The sequence below is a fragment of the Hemibagrus wyckioides genome, linkage group LG06, assembly GCF_019097595.1.
Source record: "Hemibagrus wyckioides isolate EC202008001 linkage group LG06, SWU_Hwy_1.0, whole genome shotgun sequence".
Lineage (NCBI taxonomy): Eukaryota > Metazoa > Chordata > Actinopteri > Siluriformes > Bagridae > Hemibagrus > Hemibagrus wyckioides.
In genome coordinates this window covers 12,873,584-12,897,585 of record NC_080715.1, presented here as the reverse complement: position 1 = coordinate 12,897,585, position 24,002 = coordinate 12,873,584, and the positions used below count along the sequence as shown (strand labels likewise).

At 38.5% G+C, this 24,002-nt stretch overlaps 3 protein-coding genes and 1 long non-coding RNA gene across 5 annotated transcripts; 1 reads left to right on the top strand and 3 right to left on the bottom strand.

The window, feature by feature from the left end:
- Window positions 1–82: 82 nt before the first annotated feature.
- klhl23 (kelch-like family member 23) lies at window positions 83–6,543 on the bottom strand. The gene is made up of 4 exons (XM_058392286.1): window positions 6,078–6,543; window positions 3,020–4,242; window positions 2,429–2,581; window positions 83–1,031 (listed from the first exon to the last, which is right to left on the bottom strand). Exons 2-4 carry the CDS (start codon window positions 4,227–4,229, stop codon window positions 721–723), a joined length of 1,674 nt encoding a protein of 557 aa, XP_058248269.1. The 5' UTR covers window positions 4,230–4,242; window positions 6,078–6,543; the 3' UTR covers window positions 83–720.
- A 121-nt stretch (window positions 6,544–6,664) lies between these two features.
- Window positions 6,665–14,506, bottom strand: phgdh (phosphoglycerate dehydrogenase). Its single transcript, XM_058392289.1, has 12 exons — window positions 14,284–14,506; window positions 13,650–13,801; window positions 12,583–12,648; window positions 12,414–12,468; window positions 12,116–12,214; window positions 11,879–12,011; window positions 11,037–11,185; window positions 10,475–10,627; window positions 9,992–10,130; window positions 9,615–9,742; window positions 8,851–9,070; window positions 6,665–8,242 (listed from the first exon to the last, which is right to left on the bottom strand). Exons 1-12 carry the CDS (start codon window positions 14,419–14,421, stop codon window positions 8,088–8,090), a joined length of 1,587 nt encoding a protein of 528 aa, XP_058248272.1. The 5' UTR covers window positions 14,422–14,506; the 3' UTR covers window positions 6,665–8,087.
- Window positions 14,507–15,046: 540 nt separating this feature from the next.
- LOC131354535 (uncharacterized) lies at window positions 15,047–18,692 on the bottom strand. The gene is made up of 3 exons (XR_009204765.1): window positions 18,580–18,692; window positions 16,735–16,832; window positions 15,047–15,955 (listed from the first exon to the last, which is right to left on the bottom strand). It is a non-coding gene; the product is annotated as an uncharacterized LOC131354535 (long non-coding RNA).
- On the top strand, window positions 17,420–23,357 carry cfap210 (cilia and flagella associated protein 210). Of its 2 annotated transcripts, none has more exons than XM_058392288.1 (9): window positions 17,420–17,675; window positions 18,586–18,752; window positions 19,212–19,385; window positions 19,518–19,723; window positions 20,555–20,711; window positions 21,356–21,495; window positions 22,365–22,557; window positions 22,702–22,866; window positions 22,955–23,357. In XM_058392288.1, the coding sequence occupies exons 1-9, from the start codon at window positions 17,618–17,620 to the stop codon at window positions 23,312–23,314; spliced, it is 1,620 nt and encodes a 539-aa protein (XP_058248271.1). In that variant the 5' UTR covers window positions 17,420–17,617; the 3' UTR covers window positions 23,315–23,357. The 2 variants fall into 2 exon arrangements, with proteins under 2 accessions (XP_058248271.1, XP_058248270.1); XM_058392287.1 differs by having other exon boundaries at window positions 17,421–17,675; window positions 18,544–18,752.
- Window positions 23,358–24,002: the final 645 nt, after the last annotated feature.

The window sequence follows — 24,002 nt, the reverse complement described above, 5'->3', positions numbered from 1 at the left end:
ATATAAAATGACATAGTTACACATATTAAAGACAACAAGTATGAATTAGATAAATATTTTATTTGGAACAGCAGTGTATAAATGTGTGAAATGATTTGTAAACAAGAAGTCATTAAATAATCACATAGTCTCAGTTAATATGTGTACAGGCACTTGATCTCAAGTTTCACAGGAAAAGGTAATAATTTCCAAAGGATCAAGCAAAATGTTCAATAATTTTTAACATCATTCTGTAAGTGTTTTTACAATGCTCAGGTCTTGCCTTACTCACAGTAGTAATATATTGGGTCAGTGAATACCAAATTATTTTTATCCGGTGTAAAGGACATCTCTTAGGCACACTTAGGTTTAAACTTATTATTTTGGAAAATATAAGTGAGTTAGGAATTATAGGGTCATTAAGTTTATGGTTTCTAAAGCAGGTTTTTAGGTCTAAATCTGTTTTCAGATTTTCAACAGCAGAACTAACAGACAAATTTTCTTTTCCTGGTAAGCATGTCAGTTTTTGTAGGAATGTATATCTGACAACACTAGTGTTTTTTCTATCTGTTGCATCTCTTTAAAAAATTGTAATTTTCAATCTCATGTATTGTCTCATTTGATATAAAATTAGTACAAACTATGCAAATATGACTTCCAGTCATACATGATAGAATTTTTTTTAAATGGATCATGAATATAAATGTAATAAACATAGGCATAAAGGCATGAGCAATAACTCTATAGACAGAACACACTGATACAGCCATGTGAGCGAGTCGCACTAGGTAGGTTCCCTATTATCTCCCAACTGTCCAGTTCAGGGTCGTATCGCTCTATACTCTCCAAGTATGTGCCCTTGGAGTAGGAATAGCCACCAGTCACGTAGATGCAGCCGTTTATTACTGCAGCTCCACACTCCATTCTTCTCTCCTTCATCATGGCTATCTGCGTCCATTCATCCCTCTCTGGGTCGTAGCAGTCTGTGATGGTGCTCTGACCACCTACCAAGTAAAGCTTGTTGTTCAGGGACACTGAGCAAAGTCCATACTCTGAAACAGGAAACACAATGACCATAAAGTATTGCGGTGAATTATGATTATATTAATAAAACCCAGATAAGTCACTTTATTTCTTTGGTTAAAAATGGATATGAAGCAGCATTTTTTGTGCTGTGTGTTGGAGGGAGCTTTTAAAAGTACTGTAGTGTAAAAGTACACTGTCATGAAATTAATATGCAAATACACAGTGGATATACCCACTAAAAAAATGTCAAGTTTTTGTGCTATGAAAATGAATCATAGATTCATGTTACAACTTTATCCACTGCAAAAAATGTTTACAAAAGCCTGTAAAAGCTAACTTACATAAAAGAATTAACTCAAAGAGCAAAACTTGCCTTTATCAGGTGTGGAACAAAGTGGTCAAGAGTAGAATAAGCCGATATAGCTATATTTATTATTAATAGAGTGTATATTTCTAATACTAAGCTACCTTTTATTTACATAAAGGAGGTTCAGCAGATGTTTGAAAATCCATAATGCATCAATAATAGCACATCTGACCCTCACATCTACATAAACCAGCGGTCAGAGACATTATGACCACCTGTTTAATATTGTGTTGGTCTCCCTTTTGCTGCCAAAACTGCCCTGACCCATTGAGGCATGGACTCCACTAGATCCCTGAAGGTGTGCTGTGATATTTGGCACCAAAGTTTTAGCCGCAGATTACGGCCCCACCTCGCAACTTATAGGACTTTAAGGATACTTTTGATAGATACTGACCACTGGAGACCGGGAACACCCCACAAGAGCTGCAGTTTTGGAGATGCTCAGATCCAGTGGTCTAGCCATCAGGATTTGGCCCTTGTCAAACTCACTCAAATCCTTACGCTTGTCCTTTTTTTTTCCTGCTTCTAACACATCAACTTTGAGGACAAAATGTTCATTTGCTGCCTAATATATCCCACCCACTAACAGGTGCCATGATGAGGAGATAATCAGTGTTATTCACTTCACCTGTCAGTGCTCATAATGTTATGCCTCATCTACATGTAGCTGATGCTACATGCTATGATTTTCACTTATAAAAAATGAAGGGAAAGACAATCAGAAATATTAAGGGGAAAATAGGAAAGTTACAATAAGCAAGTGGCATAAGTATGCATATTTCTAAACTAATAGTTTGTTGAAGGACCTTTTGATTTTATTACACCACTCACTCTTTATGGGTGTGGCATGTCATGAATTGCCAATATTTATACTCCTTTTTACAGAAACATTTTAAGATCCATCAAATTGTAAGGGCATCTCCTGTGTGCAGCATGTTTCTGGTCACTGCAGAATAAAGTGCATATGTATAATTATGGGCAGTTTTTGTGCATAAAAATGTAAAGTGTGCTCTGCAAAAGGGTCAGTTGAGGTAGTGTGTATTGTGTTAACCCTACCTGGATGTGGACTTATTGTTGTAATGCTCCACTCATTGATGTCGGCTCTGTAAGTTTGTACTTTCTCATACGTGCAGCTCCCTCTGTATCCATAATGACCTCCGGTCACATAGATTCTGTCTTGCACCACACATGCAGTAGCATTTCCAACACCTTCAATTAAGTAAACAACAAACCAGATTTATAAATCTTTTAAATGCTGGCACAAGTTTTATTGCTGTTTCTATTTATAGGCTGCCTTTGTGAGTATCTGAGGGAGAGGTCTGTGTGAAGAGCTCGCTTAATGATAAGTAATGACACGCTTTAGGATTATGTTCAGGAATTATAATCCTATAAGTGAACTTTATGTAAGCTCAGAGAAGTTTTAAGGTTTGTTTAAAGGTCATGTTTGATGACATATTAATAATATAAACTGGATATGAGGCAGGAATACACAGTGAATGGAACATACACACAAATTCACACAGGCATCAACATCTTGGGGTAGTTTAACCTAGTGAATCAACCTACTGCTATGTTTTGGGGAGGTTAAAGGAAACAAAAACCCACACAAAAATTCATAAAACATATTTTCTAAAGCATTTTTCATACCTTGTATCATATCTGCCACAGGAAACCATTTCTTTTTTAATGGATCATAATATTCAGTCTCCTGAGTTGGGGCACCTCCTGTATACCCGCCAATGGCGTATATACATCCATGTAAAGGTACAGAGCAGTGGTAATATCTAGCAGTGATCATAGAGCATCCCTCTGTCCACTCTTCTGAGTCAAAGTTGTAAATCCAAACTGTATCCAGTGCATCCACTGTCTCTGTCCTGTATCCTCCTGTCACGTAGATGTTAGAACCCAGGAGTGAAACACTATAACTCTCTCTTGTGTAGTCAGGCATGTCTTTCCCTTGGACCCACGTGTTGAAAATAGGGTCCCATATGTGAATTTCTGACAACGGGTGCCAGTAATATCCACCTATGATGTACATTCTTGATGTGAGATTCTTACTAGTTGCATAAGTTCCACTTGGTTTCATAGACTGCTTGATGATAGCTCGTATCTTGTGTTCATTACATTTTCTGTGCAAGTCCAAAGCCGTCATGAGGTACATGTCATCCACCTCAAGCTGAATGCAGTGCAGTAGATCCAGAATGTTTCCTTTACGAGAATCTAGGTCAAAAGTCACCCACTTCACAACTGCGTCTAAAAGAGTCTCCTCCTTCCGGACGTTAACATTCTCGGCAGACAGAATAGTAACAAGCTTTTTGAAGTCAAGTCCCCAAAACTCTTCTTGACATATTAGCTCTTCAAATCTGCTAAGTATAATCCTCAGTGCTTCACGCTCCAGCATGGGGCAGACATGAAACTCGCCAAAAGCATGCATCCCGAGGCAATTATCAACATCCAAGAACCGCATCATGAATTCTTCACATGCCGCCTTTACTGAGCTGAACTGAAGAAGGTCAGCTGCTTCCAGGAGGCTTTGCACATTAGCTTGGGTGATGCTCAATTTGGACGTATAGACGTAGTTGACCAAAGCGCTCAGAATCTCTCCATCTATGCCAGCCAGGTTGATGACGACATTCGAACGTTCTCTCATATCCGAGGTGAACATGACTTTAAAGTACGCACTACGAGCCGAAAGCAAGGCCTTGTGGCAGTGAAATGTCTGTCCTGAACAACACTGGAGCGTGATGTCTGCAAAAAGGCCACAAGCGTAGAACTCCCAAAGAGCTCCCAGGGTTTCTGATGGATGAGCTTCATCACAAAATTCATATGTGTAACTTTCTGCATCCTGGGACGACATGATTTCGACGTAACTGGGAAAGAAAAGAATGCAGAACATTTGTAGTAATATTTTACAGAATACAGCCAACAGTGTAGGAAAGAACAGTACAAGAAGCCTGGGAACCACTGCGTAAATTCGGTCATCCAAAATATATGTTTATGGAAGAAGCCCTTATCCAGAGCAATTTATATTTTTTTACAACTGATAGTTACAGGCCTTGCACAAGGGCCCATAGGTGGACATGTGGTGGACCTAGAATTTGAACTCACAACCTTCTGATCAGTGGTCCAACAGCTTAACCACTAAGCTACCACATCCCAGAACATTTAGCTGGACAGTAGGGGTCATAAGTTTACATAACAGAATCTGTGACATGTTAATAATTAACAACAAATAATAGCATAAAAATTGTCTTTTATTTTATATGTAATGATGCCCTGAATTTCAACACGTTTACATCAAGACACAATAATAACTGAATTTACACAAATGAACCTGTTCACACACATTTGATTTTTAATACTGTGTGTTGATCAGTTTTTATGGTTTGTGATAGTTGTTCATGATGCCCTTGTTTGTCCTGAGCAGTAACACTGTTTACTGTTCTTGAGAAAAATCCTGCACATTTTTTTTTTTACATTTTCAGCATCATCTGCATATTTAACCCCTTTCTAACACCGGCTAAATGATTTTGATATCCATCTTTTCACACTGAGGACGTCTAAGTGACCCGAGCCACACGATACTTTAAGAATCAGGGGGTGTAAACTGCTGAACAGGATGATGATGTTTAAAGATGATTTTGTTTAAAGCTCTTTTTTGTTCATTTAGTACTGGCCTTCAGAAGCTACATAAGATATTTAAAAGTTTCCCAAAAGACAAAATTAATTTACATTGAACGTCCTGTTCAAAAAGTTTGCACCCCTCCCTTTTTATCGCATCTTTTGTAATAGTTGTATACAAGATCCTCAGTGTGGAAAGATGGATCTCAACATCATATAGCTGCTGTTGGAAAGGGGTCAGATATGCAGAAGATGGCTGGAAAAGCAGATAATTTCCAGGATAGGAGTATTTTTCTGAAGTAGTTTAGACTCAACGAAAAACAAGACTCATTTATAGCTATCTCAAAACATAAAAACAGTCATTGATCATCTAAGTAACAACACACCATATTAAAGGTCAAGCATGTAAACTGGTTCATTTGCATAAATTCAGATATTAATGTGTTTTGTGGACTACACATAAACATCTGTCATGTGAAATAGCTTATTTCAGCTTATTATCTTTTTTACTACTTTGGTTATTAAGATGTTGCATATTCTGTATGGAAATCCCCAAACTGTATGCCTAAATATTTTAGACATATTATACTTTTAATTTGCGTTCTCATAAACTATGTTGAGAAAGCTGCAGTTTAACAATTTATTCTAAATGGTATTAACGGTAACGATTCAAGAGGCTAAAATTTTACAAATTGCCAAATGGGCATCAGAGACTTGTTAATAATTACGACTCAAATTTCGTGCATGTTTTTATTTTCACTTTTGATTTTTTCCACATCATTAATTTCTCACATGATTCATCAGTCATTCATGTGATTAGTTAATTACATTAATATAATAAAGACATTTCAGAATGTATATTTTCAACGTTGTAGGGAAAAAAATTGGTTCGACTCATAAACAAATTAAAAATGCCTTATTTCTCCTGTTCTTCCCCTAGCACCAAAACCAGTTTAGACTACAGAAGTGTTCTGCAGTGTTCAGCTGCCACAACACGATACCTTGACCTACATATTTTTATATTTTTAGTCAAGAAACACCTGCACAGAGGAAATCCTTATCTGAGCACAAATTTTTAACTTACCTGAAGTGGACTAGTGAATTGACACGGATCGTCTTCTTAGATTAAAAGAGATTTAAAAAGCATGATGTGATGCATGGACTGAGCTCCACAGCATGTCTCTCTCTCGTGCGTGCGTGCGCGCGCTCTCCCTCTTTCTGACGGAGAAGACAGATGGCTCCTCCATTTAGACTCCTATTTTGGTATCTGTGTATAGTTGGAGAGGCCAGACGGCTGTCACACGGCTCTACACAATCTCCGTAGATAAATGTCAGCTCCTAAATAGAACACAAGCTAAATAACGGCATTAAAAAGACACCTATAGCCAACACTGCTCGCATACCCAGCAAGATCGGATCTAATCCTAATTCATAAACGGAGAGATTTTGTACTGAGAAAGAGAATGCAATCAAAAGTAATGTTATTTTGCACACAAGGTTGCTGTGGCTAATCCCTGCATACTGGCCATTATGAACTGTGCTGGGATTATCCCATCGTGTGTCCGTCATACACACAGCGTAAAAATAACCCAGCAGTTTCCATAGAAACAGAGCGCGCGCTACAAAAAATATACAATTTTTTTTTTTAAATAAATGATATAAAACACACAATTATTTGTCGCATTGCTTTTAATCATTCACAATCTGCATTACATGAGTACAAATGAGCTTATTGTTCAACTATGTAGTGTTAGACCGTTTTAAAACCTATTACAAAACCAGCTTAGTGTCAGGTGAAATGTAGTCCAGCAGTGTGGTGATCTTCTACTCCATCACATCTAGCCTATTAATTAACTGTTGAGTTCAATCAATCATTCATTCATCTTCAGTAAGCACTTTATCCTGGTCAGGACTGTGATGAATCCTGAGCCCATCCCAGGCATGAGAGATCAAACCCAAATGAAGGCAAAGAGAAATGGAAAATATCACAGGTGGTAACTTGAGCTCAGGATCTAACTCAGCAATGCTACCTGCTGAGCCATGGAGCCGAATGTTCTGTACAGAACTGAATAAATGTCATGAAAATGTAGCTTAGGATTCCCCAAACCCTCTTTTGGACAGACTAGAGTCAAGCAGGGCAGTGATTTCTCTACTCCACCCCATCTATCAAAACTGACAAATTGAATACTTTGTTTTTAATCAGTGAAATGAAACGAAAGATTCCAGCCCTGAGGATGGAGTCTGAGGAATCAATTAGGCATCATCCAAGCATCCATCCATCCTTTATTAACTGCTTTGCTAGATAAATATCACTGCTAAGTCTTGTTAGGAGTGCTATTTAATGGATCAGAAAATGTAGCTAACAAAGCGCTACACTGACAAACACACACCACATGGAACCTAAACTGAGTTTTAAGCTGAACGTAATTCTATATTGCACTAACACAGGTTCTAAACCTTGGTCCTGGAGTACACTGTGTCCTGCACATTTTAGTGTTTTCCTTACATTCAACACAACTGATTCAGCTAATCGGCTTATTGACAGCTATTCTTGAGTTGAAGTGTGTGCGTGTTTGAGAAAGCAAAACACTAATAATGTCCAGGATCAGGGTTGAGAACCTGTGCAGCAAGTGCAAGATGTGCTTGTGTTAGATCAAATTTCACACCTCCAGACCTAGGGATTTCCTGCCCTCCATGATTTTAAATCTTGCTCTGGACACTCCCACCACAATTTGTGAAACGGTCAAAAGATTTGTCCAATGTACTTTCAACCTACTATCCTTCTAGAGCATTCAGCAGCATATTATCATAACCACAATTTCAATACATATCCTTTATCACTTACAGCAGAAGCTTAAAACCCTCTTTGGACTGTCAGTAAACAATTATGAGAACTGTTCTTTCCATAGTAACTACAGCATGTTACAAATGCAAAGGACAGATTTAGATGAAAAATGCAGGCGTATTCCTTCAGTAATGAGCAGGAACAATTATGTTAGAAATCCCCAGGACTGGAACAACCTTTCAAATACTTAGATATCTAAGACACTGGAATGCTACAGAAGATTCCCACAAACATCCAGTTAGCAGGAACTTATACAGTAAGTTGTGCTGCCTCTTTCACCAGGGGCATGAGAGTGCCCAGGTCTTTCAGGAGGCAGGAAATCCCCACGCAGAACCACTGATCACCACCAGAGGCACTGGAGGCATGGAAGTGATCAATTTCGACACTGGCCGCTGCCAGCACACCTGAAAGAGACAAACAAAGTTTGCATTGCTGATTTAATCTTAGATTAGAACATATGGGCTTTTCCCACTTGAAAAAGTAAACCCTGGGTCATTCAAAATGCTGGATAAAGGAAATCTTGAGCTCTTTTTTCATCCTCCTGATACTTTACCCAGGGTTAACGGTTAATCCTGAGTATTCATAATCTGACCTTTCAGACTGGACATTCCTAAACCCTGGGGTAATGTTCTTATTTGCATATTTGTAGTGTCAAACACCATGACTGGAAATACACAGAATGCAACCAGTTATAATAACAGCTTGTCTTGCACTTTTGCATCTGATGAGACACAGAAATTATTTTAATTTCTTCATATAGTTCACTTATTTCATATCACATTGGTGTCTTCATAGGGCAGGATGTCATCCAGTTATTCAGACCCTGGGCAAAAAGCAATGTTAACCCCGCTTCTAAATTCCGTGTGAAACATTACTCTACCAAGGGCTGGGAATGGTTTAGGATGAAGATAAGCCAGGGTTAAGCACAGTGTGAAAAGCCCTACACAGTATTGACCATCTTGGATAATTCATCTAGGACCCAATTTAATTAATTTGGCATTAGTTAACTTACCAGTAACAGAAGGCAGGAGCTGAGGTGAAGTTGCAGCCCTGAAAAATAACAGGTTTCCAGAGAGAGGCACTGGCTGTCTGAACACACTGCCATTCAGCTGCAAAAGAACTGGTACAACGGTCTGCACCGAGCCAGAGACTTTATAAACACTGCCATTCACAGAGGCCTCCAACATGCAGGTGGCTTTAGCTTCATGCCCATCAATGTGATCTTTTTTAATCTGTTGAAAGATTTCAGAGGAATGTGGCTAAAATTACACACTTGCTTCAGACTAGGACAAACTAGGTCAATCAAAGGCTATGTTCAGACAGCAGGTAAGATTAATTTAATTCTTAAAATATATATTTTTTGTATTGATTTATTCAAAGTGTTTAGTGTCTCTGCATTGAAAATTAGTGATAAAACTCAATTTGTCTGATATGTAATCACACAGGTTGTCGTAGTAATGGACCAGGCATGCATTTTGAGTAGTACAGTCCAAACAAAAGGGTGATTACAAGTAGAAAATGATTTTTAAATCTTTGATGTGTTTTCCTATTAGTCATATTAGTTTGAAACTTCGGAGCAAAAATAAAGATGCAAATTTGTCACTATGCTTGTCTTTTCTGACATTTTGAAAAACGTTTCTACAAACCATAACTTTAGGCATAAAATACTGCACTTTATTCACTAACATAGAACAATGTAAAACCTAAGCCTTAGGGATTTTGGACTTGCTTTTCAATAAGACAGTCAGGAGGAACATGTAGGCAGCAAGTCCTTACTGTTATTCCTGTCTCCTCTGCTAGCATGAGAGCATTCACCAGGTTAAGGCCATTCTCAGAGCTTTTAGCCATCAGTCCAACAACAGCTGCTGAGCTCAGAAACTCGAGTGATTTCTTCAAACACTCTCCTGAATGGAAACATAATAAAACACAGTGATCAGATCCTTTCCATCCAGCTCTTCAAGAAAATATAATATACTGAAGGAAGGGGGTGACTGTTTCTTTGAAATTTTTAAAAAGTATGTAGTAAATCCTTATAACACTAGAGGGTACTAAGTAGCTGCTAAAAAAACAAGGTACCAATTGGGTATTTCACACAGTTGTAATTTGTGTGTAATTTGTTCCTTGTGTTTCATGTGTTTGTGCACTTGACCCACCTTCAGTGGTGATGTAGACTTGGTCATAGGGCTGTTCAGTGGAGTTGCAGACCTTCAGCAATTTGCCCAAGGCCTCCCCCAGCCTGATCCATTGCTGTGACTCAGGGGTAAAGGTGCTAGCCAGAACCTGTGCATTCACCTGCACATGCCACATGAACTCTTATCAGTGATGTTGAAGATATGTAATTATAGTCATGCATCCTTTTTAGCCATAATTAAAAGGATTTGCAAACATAATACTTTATTTAGAATGCAGCCTAGTTCACCAAGAATTTATATCAATGGACATAATCTACAATTATGAGAATAATATTGTTCTTATGTGGATTAAAGGCATATTATACAGACACTGTATGCTTTAGAGACACATTGTACTTCTATTAAAAATTTTGTATAAAATATTCCTAACGATACAATATATATACAAGTGGTACATTTCCACATTCCAAATGTAATAGTGTTACTGTTTTAGGAAAATCTCACCGCTCCCACTAATGCTTTTCCTTTGACCATGTCCACAATCTGCAGTGCAATGTCTTGACCACAGCGAGCCTGAGCCTCCTTCGTGCTGGCCCCCAGATGTGGGCAGCTAATCACATTAGGGTGGTTCACCAGGGTTCGGTCCTTAGGAGGCTCCTAAACCAACACCACACATAACCACCACCACCATGATCATCATCACCACCGTCATGTTCAAATATAGAAATACACTTTAACACACTTCTCCATATTGGCTTTAATATCTACTTAATCTGTTATTCTACAACATATTTCTACAACATAAATTTAGAACTTTTAAAACAAGTTTAATGTAAAATGGTGGCACTAGAGAATGATTCTTATTGCAGAGTTTCACTAAAAGCAGTTTCTCATCTTAGTCTTTTTAGTAGCATTTTATTTATGGGACAGAAAGTTTTGTGCTTATACTAGGTTTGAAGACTCCTGCACAAATTAGAAGACTATGCTTGGGTTACACTGTTTAATCTTATAGGGAAGTACATCAGTGCATTAATATTCCTAAGATAAATTATCAGGCAAGTCTCACCTCTACAAACACATCCAGACCTGCTCCTCCACACTGACCAGACTCCAGAGCTCTTAGCAAAGCAGCTTCATCAATGATGCCTCCACGGGCACAATTCACCACCTTCATGCCTCTCTTACATTTAGCAAATGAGGCATCGCTCAGCAATCCTGTGATCAATCAAGGTTGAAAGTCAGATAGAGAGTGAGAGAGGGAGGGATGGATGGAGAGAGAGTGAGTGTGCAAGAGAGTGAGAGAGACTGTGAGAGAGAGTGAGTGTAGACACATCTGCATTGCTACTATTTAAAGACTTTTCATATTTATATAAACTGCCTATTTTAAAGCTACTACTTGAAATAACCAAGAGCATGTGCAGGAAGTTGTGACTCAAAGATCTTTAGTAAGCCTTGAGTCTTTGAATCCACTACTAAGAAATATTATCAGTACTGAAACTACCTAACTATCAATATAAATGAAAAAGTTTACAAGACATCGAAGCCTCTGCAAACGAAATCAATATCGGGTGCAGACAACAATTCATACAACATGCTGTATTAGGTGTCTATGTGGTCATCATGTGGATTATGCTAAATCCAATTCTTTAAAAACAAACAAAAGGAGTTAAATTATATTTCATATAAATTTTCAAGTGTTGAATAATGTATTCTTAACTCTTAATAATAAGAACCAGGGGAAGCAAAGACACACATCTGAGTACTCCCTGCTATAATAATAATAATGCTAAATGCCACAAATGTTAGTGTAAGCTAAATAAAGATTGCTATTTTAGTTGTTATAACTGATTATACGTATCTATAATTAAAATAGCACCTCCTCTCCTACCACCTTAATGACACACTCACCTGCAGTGGAGGGCATGAGAGGCGTATGCACGGTGATATAATCGCACTGGGGCCAGAGCTCCTCCAGAGACATCTGCTCCACCCCCCAGCTCTTAGACACCTCTGGAGGAGTAATGGGATCATAACCAATGGTCTGGCAGGAAAAAAAATGTGCCACATCACTAAACTGCCCTTAGACAAGGTATAACATCTTTAGATAAATCTCTAACAGAAATAACACAGAGGAGCTCATCATACCCTCATTCCAAAAGACTGCATTCTAGTCGCCACCTCTTTCCCAATTCTCCCAAGACCAAGTATACCAAGGGTTTTGCCATACAACTCTGTACCCATGAACTGCGAAATCAACAAGACATTCATTAAACTGCACTGAAAGCCTGAGGCATAATGTACCCAATGGATCCGATCTAATTAGTGATGACTGAACGAACATAGAGGACACAAAGATGTCTGTAATTACACAACATGCCAAATTGCTCAAACAGAGCTAACACAATTAACAGCAAATTACTTTCAAATTAATTCATGGCAGCACCTTTTTACGATCCCAGTTTCCTGCCTTCATCGACATAGCAGCTTGTGGAACATTTCTACAAAAAAAAATACATTACATTATTTGTTAAAGATTATGTTATTATGTTATAATTGGTTGCATTTACTTGACTGTATATTGCAACAAGTTTATCTCAGTCGCAAGGTCTTACCTCGATAAACTCATCACAAGGGCGCAGGTCAGTTCAGCAGCACTGATTGTGTTGCCACTTGGAGTGCTGTAAATTTAATAACATACCAAACCATCAACTAGATGCCTCAGGATGATGCATAAACTCACACTGGTATGCAAGTACAACTGTACAATATTGTGCAAAATATATTCAATTTTATGTTTCCAGTGTAATTGTTAAGAAAGTGCTAGATTAGTTTTCTATAACTGCAGCTCTGACAGTCCTGCTGGCTGTTTTTCATACAAAAAATGTAATTTTTTAATATTCTTGTTCTAATATAATTTTTATACTAACTGCTCATTCAGAGGGACATTTCACAGCATTTAAAACAAAGTTTAAAATGTTATTTAACAAAGATACACTTATAATCATCCATACACATATTTCATATTCAATTTTACAGACAGAGATAAACTGGACTAACTCAATATCAATCAAAGTCTAAGTCAATATCAGGTCCTGATTACTTAAAGACAACACAGATCTACGCAGGGATATTAGGTGTATACCGTATGATGTCTATCAGTTGGGTTATGCAATTTTTTTTTAAATCACAGCTGAAATAAGTATCCTTGAATAATACGAATATGTAATAAGGAGTGATATGTGTAATATGTAATATGTGATAAGGAGAATAAAAGCAACAGTCTGTCTACTAAGTGCCGTAGTAGCTTAGTGATTAACATGTTGGACTACTGATCGGAAAGGTTGTAAATCCCAGGTCCACCAAGCTGCCACCTCTGGGCCCCTAAGCAAGGCTTTCAACCCTCAGTTGTTTAAAAAATTAGATAAATTATAAGTCACTCTGGATGAGGGCATCTGCCAAATGCCAGAAATGTAAATGTAGTGCTATAATACTTCTCGATCGTTTATCTCCGAAGGATGTAGCTCAAAAATAGATATACTAGCAGTCAAACTGGGACTGCACAATGAAATAATTACTCAAGTAAAGCCTAAGAGTTTATCAGGCACATTTCAATACAATGCAAGTCAGGGCACGATCACTTAAAAATGCCACTCTATTCCCAGCTACTGCTTTTCATTACTTCATGACAATGATGCCTTTCTTGGTGGCCGCCTCCACGTCCACGTTGTCCACGCCGGTTCCAGCTCGTCCAATCAGCTTCAAGCTCCCGGCGGATTCGATGACGTCAGCGCTCACTTTGGTAGCTGACCGGACAACGAGACCATCAAATTCCTAATGGTGATAAAGAGGAAAGTTCAGTATGACATGTGGAGTATAGCCAAGGGTTAGAGATGTAGGTGATGCAGTACTCTGAGCTGTTGACAGAAGTGGTAGTCTCAACAATAACAAATCATTCTCATGTGTGAACACGTTAAATCTGCTTTCACCCACGCAGAATGTAGTGAATATTGTGCGGAATTTTATTTTATTTTAAAAGAAGGCGGAAAAACTAAACAGCTGCGTATGCAATACTGGTTTGGGATACAGCCTGGACCTCCATTCATTAGAGTTCAGAGCTAATCTGTATGCAAGTCGCTCTGTAAGGGTTGCTGATGTTACATCAGACTCTGTGAAGTGGAGAAGGAGGCGGCAATGGCGGGGCTCGGAGTTTGTGACGGATAAACAGGCTTGGGAATTAACAAAAGGCATCGAAAGAAATCTAACCAAGAACACAGGGTTAACGTAAAAAATAAAAAACAATTTAAAGACGTTACCTTAATCTGCGCTTTCAGCTCATCTTTGTTCATATCTGTTCTTTCAGTGACTTCAATTCCATTTTCTTGCAATATCTTCTTGCAGCATGGATCCACACTTTCGCTTATTAAAACGCGCTTGATTGCAACCGGAGTCATTTCTCTAATCTTGTAGGACGCAACTTGCTGAAGCTTCTGGGCACGTGAGAGTGTGTGTGTGTGTGTGCGCAATGATTTTGTGTCAAGATCACTTGGATCTATGGGGGAGGAGCTTGTCTGAAAGTGTAGCCACGCCCCTAACCACAAAAAACACCAGCCAGACCAGAAATACTAATTACAAAAAATCTTCATGGAAGTTGACTGACTGGTAGCACATGATAGATATATATATATATATAGTGAGATAGAAAATAGTTTTTGTGAGATCTAATAAAAGGAACAAATATGGAGTCTTTTCTGTGAGACAATCAAGCATATGACTAATTAGCCTAATGAACTATAAGGGAATATTTATGCGTGTCCTGTGTATACACTTGAGTGCGACTCCCTTACCACCATGAAAAGCACAAAGGATTTTTTTTGCAAACCAATTCATTCCTTCATTATTGCAGGTCAATAAATATGTTTATTTATTATCAATAAGGTTGGTTATCAGGTCAGCAAGATAGTTCTCGGCCATCACACAGTGGCGATGAAATAATGTTTCTTCTAGCCCCATGCTACAGCATACATGCACAACACACTCGGGATTATAGGACATCACACATCCAGACCTGCAATAAGAAAAGTGCAATAAGAAAAAGGTGCCTTTTTTTTAGTCACAGGGACACTGGAGCCTATCCACAAGGTGGGAAACAACCCCAGCAACCGCAAACTTGCAAGACCATTTGTCCTCATTTCTAATAAGACCTGGAGACAGAGATTGTCATAACAAGAATCTGACTTCCTTCTCTCATCTGCCCCTTTTGAAACTGTTCTCTGTTTCTTTGAGCTGTGCATTAATTAAACTAGTTCTGCAACATGCTCCCTATTGAGTCTTGTACAAAGCCTTTAATCCAATGCATTCAGTACTACTTAAAATAATCTACTGCTAGCTGTGACTTTCTTTGTGTGATTGATTGTGTGAAAGACACTGGCCAAACAAAAAGAGAGAATTTGCAGCAGAGTAACAAAGCAAACAGTAAAAAGTCAAAAAAGAAGAATATTAGTTGAAAGAAGAGGCAGAAGAGCACCAGCATACAATTAATTATACACTGATCAGGCATAACATTATGAATAACACTTCATAATGTTATGAAGTGAATAACACTGATTATCTCCTCATCATGGCACCTGTTAGTGGGTGGGATATATTAGGCAGCAAGTGAACATTTTGTCCTCAAAGTTGGTGTGTTAGAAGCAGAAAAAATGGGCAAGCATAAGGATTTGAGTGAGTTTGACAAGGGCCAAGTTGTGATGGCTAGACGACTGGATCAGAGCATCTCCAAAACTGCAGCTCTTGTGGGGTGTTCCCGGTCTGCAGTGGTCATTATCTATCAAAAGTGGACCAAGGAAGGAACAGTGGAGAACCGGTGACAGGGTCATGGGTGGCCAAGGGTCAATGATGCACGTTGGGAGCAAAGGTTGGCCTGTGTGATCCAATCAAACAGACGAGCTACTGTTGCTCAAACTGCTGAAGAAGTTAATGCTGGTTCTGAAAGAAAGGTGTCAGAATACACAGTGCATGACGGGTCAGGACTGTTTTGACAGCAAAAGGGGGACCAACACAATATTAGGCAGGTGGTCATAATGTTGTACCTGACTAGTGTAGTTTCCTAAAAACCTATACATTTAAAGTTGGTCTAGACCTAGATCTTATTTCACTGACACATGACATGATGTGAAATGAGCAGCAGACACACAGATAAATAATTTCCCTCTAAATTCTGTAATAATATTACAAAGATGATTAAGTATTCAAACTTTGTGGGGTTTTTTTTATTTTCAAAATGTACTAATTTACCCTCTTGTGTCTTTTCTTATTAAATATATTTTTGCACTTTAAATATTCAGCAGTATTTTTTAGTTGAACCATTTAGTTCTTAAGGATCATTCATCTTAAATAAGTGCTTTATCCTGGTCAGGGTCACAGTGGATATGGAGGAAACTGGACCAGGGACCTGAGCTGCAAGGTGGCACTGTTACACACTGCACTGCTCTTCTTATGTCACCCTTTGTTAACAAAACTATTTTTTAAAACCTTTTATATGCGCTATAAGATTTTGTTTTGCGCTATGACTTACATTCCAAAATGAAAGTCACCATCCACTTTATTAGGATAACCTCAATGCCTTGTACTGTTATCCAACCAGCCAGTCATGTGGCGGCAACATAATGCATAAAATCCTGCAGATATTGTTCAAGGGCTAAAATCAATGTTTATATAAATAATAAAATCAGAATGGGGGAAAACGGTTGATCTCTCTGACTCACATCAAGATTGTTGGTGCCAGATGGGCTGGTTTCAGTATTTCAGAACCTGCTGATCTCCTGGGATTTTCACACACAACAGTGTCTAGTGTTTACACAGTCTGATTTAAAAGACAAAACAAAACAAAACAAAACAAAAAACACTGAGTGGAAAACAGTTCTGTGGGTGTGGAAACACTTCGGTGATGAAAGCCAGACAAAAAAAAATTCTAAATAGGTTTGAGATTGCACAACTGCATAAATGAGCAGGTGTAAAGGTTTTTGTATTGAAGTGAACAGCGTGTGTGTGTGTGTGTGTGTGTGTGTGTGTGTGTGTGCATATTAGTCCATGTATGGTTGTGTGTGTGTGTTTGTGTGTGTAAATAAACATGATTATTTTTGTTATGATGATGACTATTTATTTATTTATTTATTTATTTATTTATTTATTTATTTATTTATTTATTTATGCTATCTGTTCCATCATAACCTTTTAACAAGTTGATAAAATGTTAGTGATTTTAGATCTGGATGTCTTTATTTAATGTTAATAAAATATCAGTGTTTTTAGTGATTTTAGATCTGGATGTCTATTTAATGTACTCTTTGCAACTGATTGAACCCACTTGTGCTTGTGCACATGCTCGGCGCGCCCTTTCCGTGACGTGTGTTTGCTCTTGGGCTCGAGAGGTTGCCAGAGGATACCGAGTGGTTTGTAAACCTTGTTGCTAAGCAACACCAAAAAAGTTGGATAGAAAACCCCTGGCAGCGTCTAAACTATTTCCTAGCACGAGCCAAATAAATACATAAATAAACAAATAAGCGTTTTGCGTGGGCGTTTTATGCTCTCGTAGGAGATATCGACTGTTTTTTTTTAACGTGTTTAATTAAAATAACCGTGTGTAAAATGTCGGTAGCTTCTGCGTCTGTTGAGTATGCACGAGGAAACGGGTCAAGTAGAAAAGGTGAGTGAATAGACACATGCTAGCGTGGCTAAGTTAGCTGACGTTACATTATTTAGTTGTTTGGTTGACTTTGGCCCAGCGATTTATTTTTCTATTTATTCAGACTATTTTGCTTACTGCATAATATAACACTTCCTAATTAATGCAACAGATGATACAATATGGGTTCGAATCCCGGGTTAGAACAATGAATGTATTCCTCGTGCCTGTGTGGGTTCACTCCGGGTACTCCGGTTTCCTCCCACAGTCCAGAAACATGTATATTAGGTTGATTGGTAATTCTAAATTGCCCGAAGTGTGAGCATTGTCTGCTATATCGACTGCTGACCTGTCCAGGGCGCTCTGGGATAGGCTCCAGGAGACCCCTGTGACCCTAATTAGGAATAAAATGGGCCAAGAGCGGGCCAGAAAGAGCGGGCCAACTCCATATTAAATTCGTGTGCATGTAAAGGCAGACATCCCAATTTTGGACTGGCTTTATGGACCTTGCTTTATGCACTGGTGTGCAGTCATGCTGGAACAGGAAGGGGTCATCCCCATACTGTTCCCACAAATTTGGGAGCATGAAATTGTCCAAAATATCTTGGTATGCTGAAGCATTAAGAGTTCCTTTTACCGGAACTAAGGGGCCAAGCCAAACCCCTGAATGTAATGATTTGGAGGGGTGTCCCAAAACTTTTGGCAATATAGCGTATGTCCTAACACTACTGAAGAAAAAAAAGTTTGAGTATCCTTCAAAAGAACATTCAGTGTTAAGAACATCCCCCAAAACTTTGGTTTTTATTGTCTTCCAGTGGTTAAAAGTGTTTACAATTAGAGAGTCAGGCTGTAGTAATTTACACATTGACCTACATCTTTTCTCCAACAGTTAACTCAGTAGAGGTGAACAATAAACCAAATTTACCTGTAGACCTGCGCAAAGTGACCGTGTTGCCCACATCAGAATGGAGGCGCATTCAGGACAGTGTGAATCATGTGAACAAACAGCAGGAGCGTCTCATTGCAGTTGCGAGAGATCGTGAGGTCATCCACCTACGCTCCAAGGAAGTTGTCAAAAACTGGTCTAACACCATTGCTGTAAGTCAAACATAATTAGCTTAGCAATGATATTTACACTGTAGTGTGTGTGTGTGTGTGTGTGTGGGTGGCACAGGTAGGATTGACTCAGAAACAGCAGTGGTGCTGGGGTTTGTATACAAAGTCTGCATTAATTGGCCACTTGTTAGCCACACTAACATTGTTGGTTCATCTTGTATGTTGTCTTGCATGTATGAAGTGTATAAAATATTTCTGTGCACAATTTGTGTTAATGGTCCCAAGGTTCTGACCACAGGGCTAACAAACTGTATATAGCAACAGACGGCCTACCGTTAGTACCTATCAAGTAGGACTAACTGAGACAATTTCTACTGAGTGTCCATACAGAGTATATACAGTAATAAGCTGTCATATATGTGTATATCCATGTATCTAGAGTGCCACAGATTGAATGAATGTCTCTATGAAACTATCTATGCATTGATCATGCACTTACAGGGACAACGGCAAAAGAAGTTGGAGGCGAAGAAAATTAGAGAGGAAATTGAGGAGGAGGAAAGGAAGCAGATTGACCTGGAGGAAGCAAAGTTTCAAGAGATGAAAAGAAAAGAAGCAATCGAGAGGGCAAAAACCCTGCAGTACTACCAGATCGACCGAGTGAAAGGATTTCATGTTAGTATATGAATATGCATTTCTTGTCATGCTTTTTATCACATATACTGTATGCAACATCATATTGTTTGTAATTTCCTTCATATAATTATTGTTTTAAATTTCTTATTAAATTCATATCTTCCCCCTTAGAGTGCCCTGTTGATGACTGAAGTCCTGAAGGAGAGGGAGGCCCAGATTGAGCTGAAGAAAAGAAAAGAAATTGCCTCTAAAAATGTAGATAAAGAGATCTTGGCCATGATTGCATACAAAGATACACTGGCTTTACACCAGGAGCATCAGAAAGCTGTGGAGAGGAAGCAGAAGAGTCTGGTGGTTGCTGAGAGTTTGAAACAACAGTAACGTATCAGATAAACCAATATATGCACAGTATTATAGACATTAGTTTTTGATGTAACAAACGTTACAGTTGACAGACCACAACGTTTTGCTGTCTTATACACAGAATGAGTCTGCATTTTGCGATCAGAAGTCAAAATTAGTAACATATTATCATATCAGTGTTGGGTAGGTTACTATGGAAATGTAATAGGTTACAGATTACAAGTTACTCTGTTTAAAATGTAATAAGTAGTGTAACTTTTCAATTACTTTATAAAAGTAAAGTAACTGATTACATTTGATTATCTTTAAGTTTCTAATGGATATTTTCAATGAAATCATTTCCAAACATTTATACCAGGCACGGTTAACCTTACAGTAGTTCTCAACTCTGTTTACTGTTAGAATTTTAAATCTTTTCATCACTTGAATTAAGATTATATTGATTTAATTTTAAGCACAGCCACCACAAGGAGCCGAAGTCGGCCTCCGTTTTCATATGAAATTTAAAGGGGACTGAGGCGATCACTTATCAGCCAATCAAAATCATCAGAATAGCACCGGTTTAACAAACTCTAACAACAAATTAATTTCATTCAATATATACTAGTTTTTTTTAAAGAAAATATTCAGATGTAACTCTATTTGTAATCTTTAACATTTTCATAAGTAACTGTAATTTTAATTACATATTTTTCTAAGTAACTGTAACGAGTTACTGTTACATTTATTTTGTAATTAAGTTACGTAACGCCATTACATGTAACTAGTTACTCCCCAACACTGCATATTATCTCTTTTTGCCCAGTGAGAAACACGTGTGCTATAATGGTGTCCTTGTTTATTAGAATTAAGGAGCATGAGCAGGCAAGAGAGGAGGAGGTGATGAAAAAGAAGAAAGAGTCAGAGGAACTCAAGCAGTTCCAAGAGCTCTATAAAAAGGAACAAAACACACGTGAGCAAAAGAAGCAAGAGGAGAAGAGAGACATCATGGAGACTTATCAAGTAATCAGTTCTGCGTCTGTTCTCTCAAATCTTAATATATATATATATATATATATATATATATTGCATGTTCTCCTCCTGCTTCAGGGATTTTTTTCTGGGTATTATGGTTTCCTCCCCAGTCCAAAGACATGTGTTGCATCTCTAAAGTGTTTGTAGTGTGTGAATGAATGTGTGCATGTTAATGTGTGTGTGAATGTGCCCTGCAGTGGATTGGCACCCCATCTACCCAAGTCCCCCTGGGATAGGCTCCAGGTTCCCCGTAACCCTGTGTTGGATAATCTTTACAGGAAATGGTTGGATAGATGAACGTCATTAAAATGAAACATGTGGCTACCGCATATCACAATCATAGCCAGCAGCCCAGAGTTAGCACATCCTTGTTAGATGTACTTCATCACTTGTACATGCAGGATTTTTTTTTAAATTGGATTTATATTTATTGTATTTTTATTAATCATATTATTTCAATTGAATGCTGATCAGAATGCAGTAGTGGTGGTGCTTATATAACATCAATATAGTGATATTGTAATATGTCTTTAAGCATAGTGATCTATTTTTATCATCTTAACCACTTCTATGTTGCACTAAAATAATCTAACTAATCTCCTGTATTTTTTTTTTTTTTAATCTTTATTCAGAAACATCTTTCCAACAAAAAAATCAGCCAAGTGGCTGAGGCTGAGAAACAAGATTTGGAAGAAGAGAGACGAAAGCTTTTTGTGAAAGCTAAAGAAAAAATGTTGAAACTCAGGAAACAAAGAGAGGCAGAGATGTTCAGGTACTCAAAATCTGGACGTTTTTGAAAATTTGTATTTCACACTTAAAGTTATAATAATGCTTTTAAACCTCAACCTTCTCTCTGCCGCTTGGTGAATTTGCCTTAGAAAATCATTTTTTCATGGAGCTCACTTTGTACACAAAGTTATTGTCATGCTGGAACAGCTTTGGGCCATTTATTTTATTACTAAATGCTATAATATACAAGACATGCTAAAAAATTGTGTGCTTCAAACTATGGAGACACTGATCAGGCATAACATTATGAGCAGTGAGAGGTGAAGTGAATAACACTGATTATCTCCTCATCATGGCACCTGTTAGTGGGTGGGATATATTAGGCAGCAAGTGAACATTTTCTCCTCAAAGTTGATGTGTTAGAAGCAGGAAAAATGGACAAGCGTAAGGATTTGAGTGAGTTTGATGAAGGGACAAATTGTGATGGCTAGACCACTGGATCAGAGCATCTCCAAAACTGCAGTTCTTGTGGGGTGTTCCCGGTCTGCAGTGGTCAGTATCTATCAAAAGTGGTCCAAGGAAGGAACAGTGGTGAACCGGCGACAGGGTCATGGACGGTCAAGGCTCATTGATGCACGTGGGGAGCGAAGGCTGGCTGATCCAACAGATGAGCTACTGTTGCTCAAACTGCTGAAGAAGTTAATGCTGGTTCTGACAGAAAGGTGTCAGAATACACAGTGCATCACAGTTTGTTGCGTTTTGGCAGCAAAAGGGGGACCAACACAATATTTGGCAGGTGTTCAGAATGTTATGCCTGGTCGGTGTATATGGGTGTGATGGTCAGGTGTCCACATACATTTGGCTATGTAGTGTATCATTATATATTTGTTTAATGATAATTTATTGAAACAGAGAGGTTCAGAGACACAGGGAAGCCCTTGTTGACAAACTGGCAGCATATCACCAAGAGCAAACCACCAACGAAGAAGAGCTGATCTCCAAGGCAGCTGCAGAAGCTGAGGCCAAGCAGGATAAACAACAACGTGAGAAGGAAGAGAAGAAGGCAGCCATGTTGAGGAGTATTAATGAACACCGAGAAGCAGTGGTAAACTATGTTAAACTATCCAGAGTGAAAGCCAGACAATATTGTACCTTTAATGTTTTGAAGCCTTCATTTCAAATGGTTTCTGTTAATTGGTTATTTTGGGGGCATTTAAGTGTATGTTTGCCTCTTTTTACACCAATCTAGCAAAAAGAGCTGAAGTACAAAAAGCAAGAGGAGAAACAGAAAGCTATTGAGATGCTTAATGCCAAGAAAGCATCAGATCTCATTTTCCTTCAAAAGCAGCATATCAAGGTCCAGAAAATGAAAGAGGCAGCCATATTCCTACAGGACACTCATGTCCATCAGATGGTAAGTCAGCTCAAAATTTTTTATTTAGTTTTCATAAAGACTTAACAAGAACATAACTACACTTCTGGTCAATTTTGTTTACATCTAGGCTGAGAAGTACACACAGGAGCAGATAATGAAAAAACAAGATCAGGAATTTGAGGTGAGGAAGGCAGAGCTTATTGCAGAGGAGGAGAATGAGTTTCAGAAGTATGCCAAGGGTGTGATTGAGAAAGCTAGCGAGGCTCAGAGAAACACCACCCTCCTGCAAAAGGCCTCGAAGAAGGGCATTGGTGGAGGACTTGGACCTGCGTTTGGAGGTGTTAGACCGAGTTACCTAGTTCAGGATCAATCAGGGGTTCAGCTGCCCAGTTATGTACGCAGTACTACTCAGGGCATAAAGGAACTGAATGAGACTACTGACATTCAGGAGTCTAATAAACGGTTGGGATTTACTTGGGTATTTTGAGCAGTATTGCTGATTTTGTCACAGAAAATAAACAGAGCTTCCTTTCCAGATGAATTCAGTGTCTGAGTATTCATTTAATGCTTGTGTGTCTTTTCACTTGTTTTTTTTGTTTATTTTAAAGACCAGTTTATAATTTTCTGTACTGTTTATTCTGTACTGTAAGGTACCCTCACTAATCCAACATAAGGTATCTTTACTGAAAAGGAGCAGAAGCTCAGTTTCAGCTGGGTGCCAGAGGCAAAGTATTTAGGAGTTTTCCTGAAGTGTCCTAAATTCTAGGCCACAACCAGGAAGGATTGGAGGAACTTGACTGGCCTGCACTCAATAGAACACCTTTGGGATGAATTAGAGAAGGAGACCTTCTCGTCCAGCCTAAGTGCCTGACCTCACAAATGTGCTTCTAGAGGAATGGTCAAAAATTCCCATAAACACACTTCTAAACCTTGTGGAAAGCCTTTCCAGAAGAGTTGAAGCCGTTATAGCTGCCAAGGGTGGGCCAACTCCATATTAAATTCATGTGCATGTAAAGGCAGACGTCTGTCTGCCTGTCTGTATCTATCTATCTATCTATCTATCTATCTATCTATCTATCTATCTATCTATCTATCTATCTGTCTATCTGTCTGTCTGTCTGTCTGTCTGTCTGTCTGTCTGTCTGTCTGTCTGTCTGTCTGTCTGTCTGTCTGTC

What these genes read in the sequence shown, in the direction of transcription:
- klhl23 (XM_058392286.1), bottom strand. Translation starts at nt 4,229, where the DNA reads ATGTCGTCCCAGGATGCAGAAAGTTACACATATGAATTTTGTGATGAA. An exon ending in TGTGGCAGATATGATACAAG is followed by an intron (nt 2,582 to 3,019) that starts GTATGAAAAATG and finishes ACTTAATTGAAG; the next exon opens with GTGTTGGAAATGCTACTGCA. An exon ending in AACAATAAGTCCACATCCAG is followed by an intron (nt 1,032 to 2,428) that starts GTAGGGTTAACA and finishes TTCCTGTTTCAG; the next exon opens with AGTATGGACTTTGCTCAGTG.
- phgdh (XM_058392289.1), bottom strand. Translation starts at nt 14,421, where the DNA reads ATGACTCCGGTTGCAATCAAGCGCGTTTTAATAAGCGAAAGTGTGGAT. An exon ending in AGCTGAAAGCGCAGATTAAG is followed by an intron (nt 13,802 to 14,283) that starts GTAACGTCTTTA and finishes TATCACCATTAG; the next exon opens with GAATTTGATGGTCTCGTTGT. An exon ending in TCTCATGCCCTCCACTGCAG is followed by an intron (nt 11,186 to 11,878) that starts GTGAGTGTGTCA and finishes GATTGATCACAG; the next exon opens with GATTGCTGAGCGATGCCTCA.
- cfap210 (XM_058392287.1), top strand. Translation starts at nt 17,618, where the DNA reads ATGTCGGTAGCTTCTGCGTCTGTTGAGTATGCACGAGGAAACGGGTCA. An exon ending in ACTGGTCTAACACCATTGCT is followed by an intron (nt 18,753 to 19,211) that starts GTAAGTCAAACA and finishes ATGCACTTACAG; the next exon opens with GGACAACGGCAAAAGAAGTT. An exon ending in ATGAACACCGAGAAGCAGTG is followed by an intron (nt 22,558 to 22,701) that starts GTAAACTATGTT and finishes ACACCAATCTAG; the next exon opens with CAAAAAGAGCTGAAGTACAA.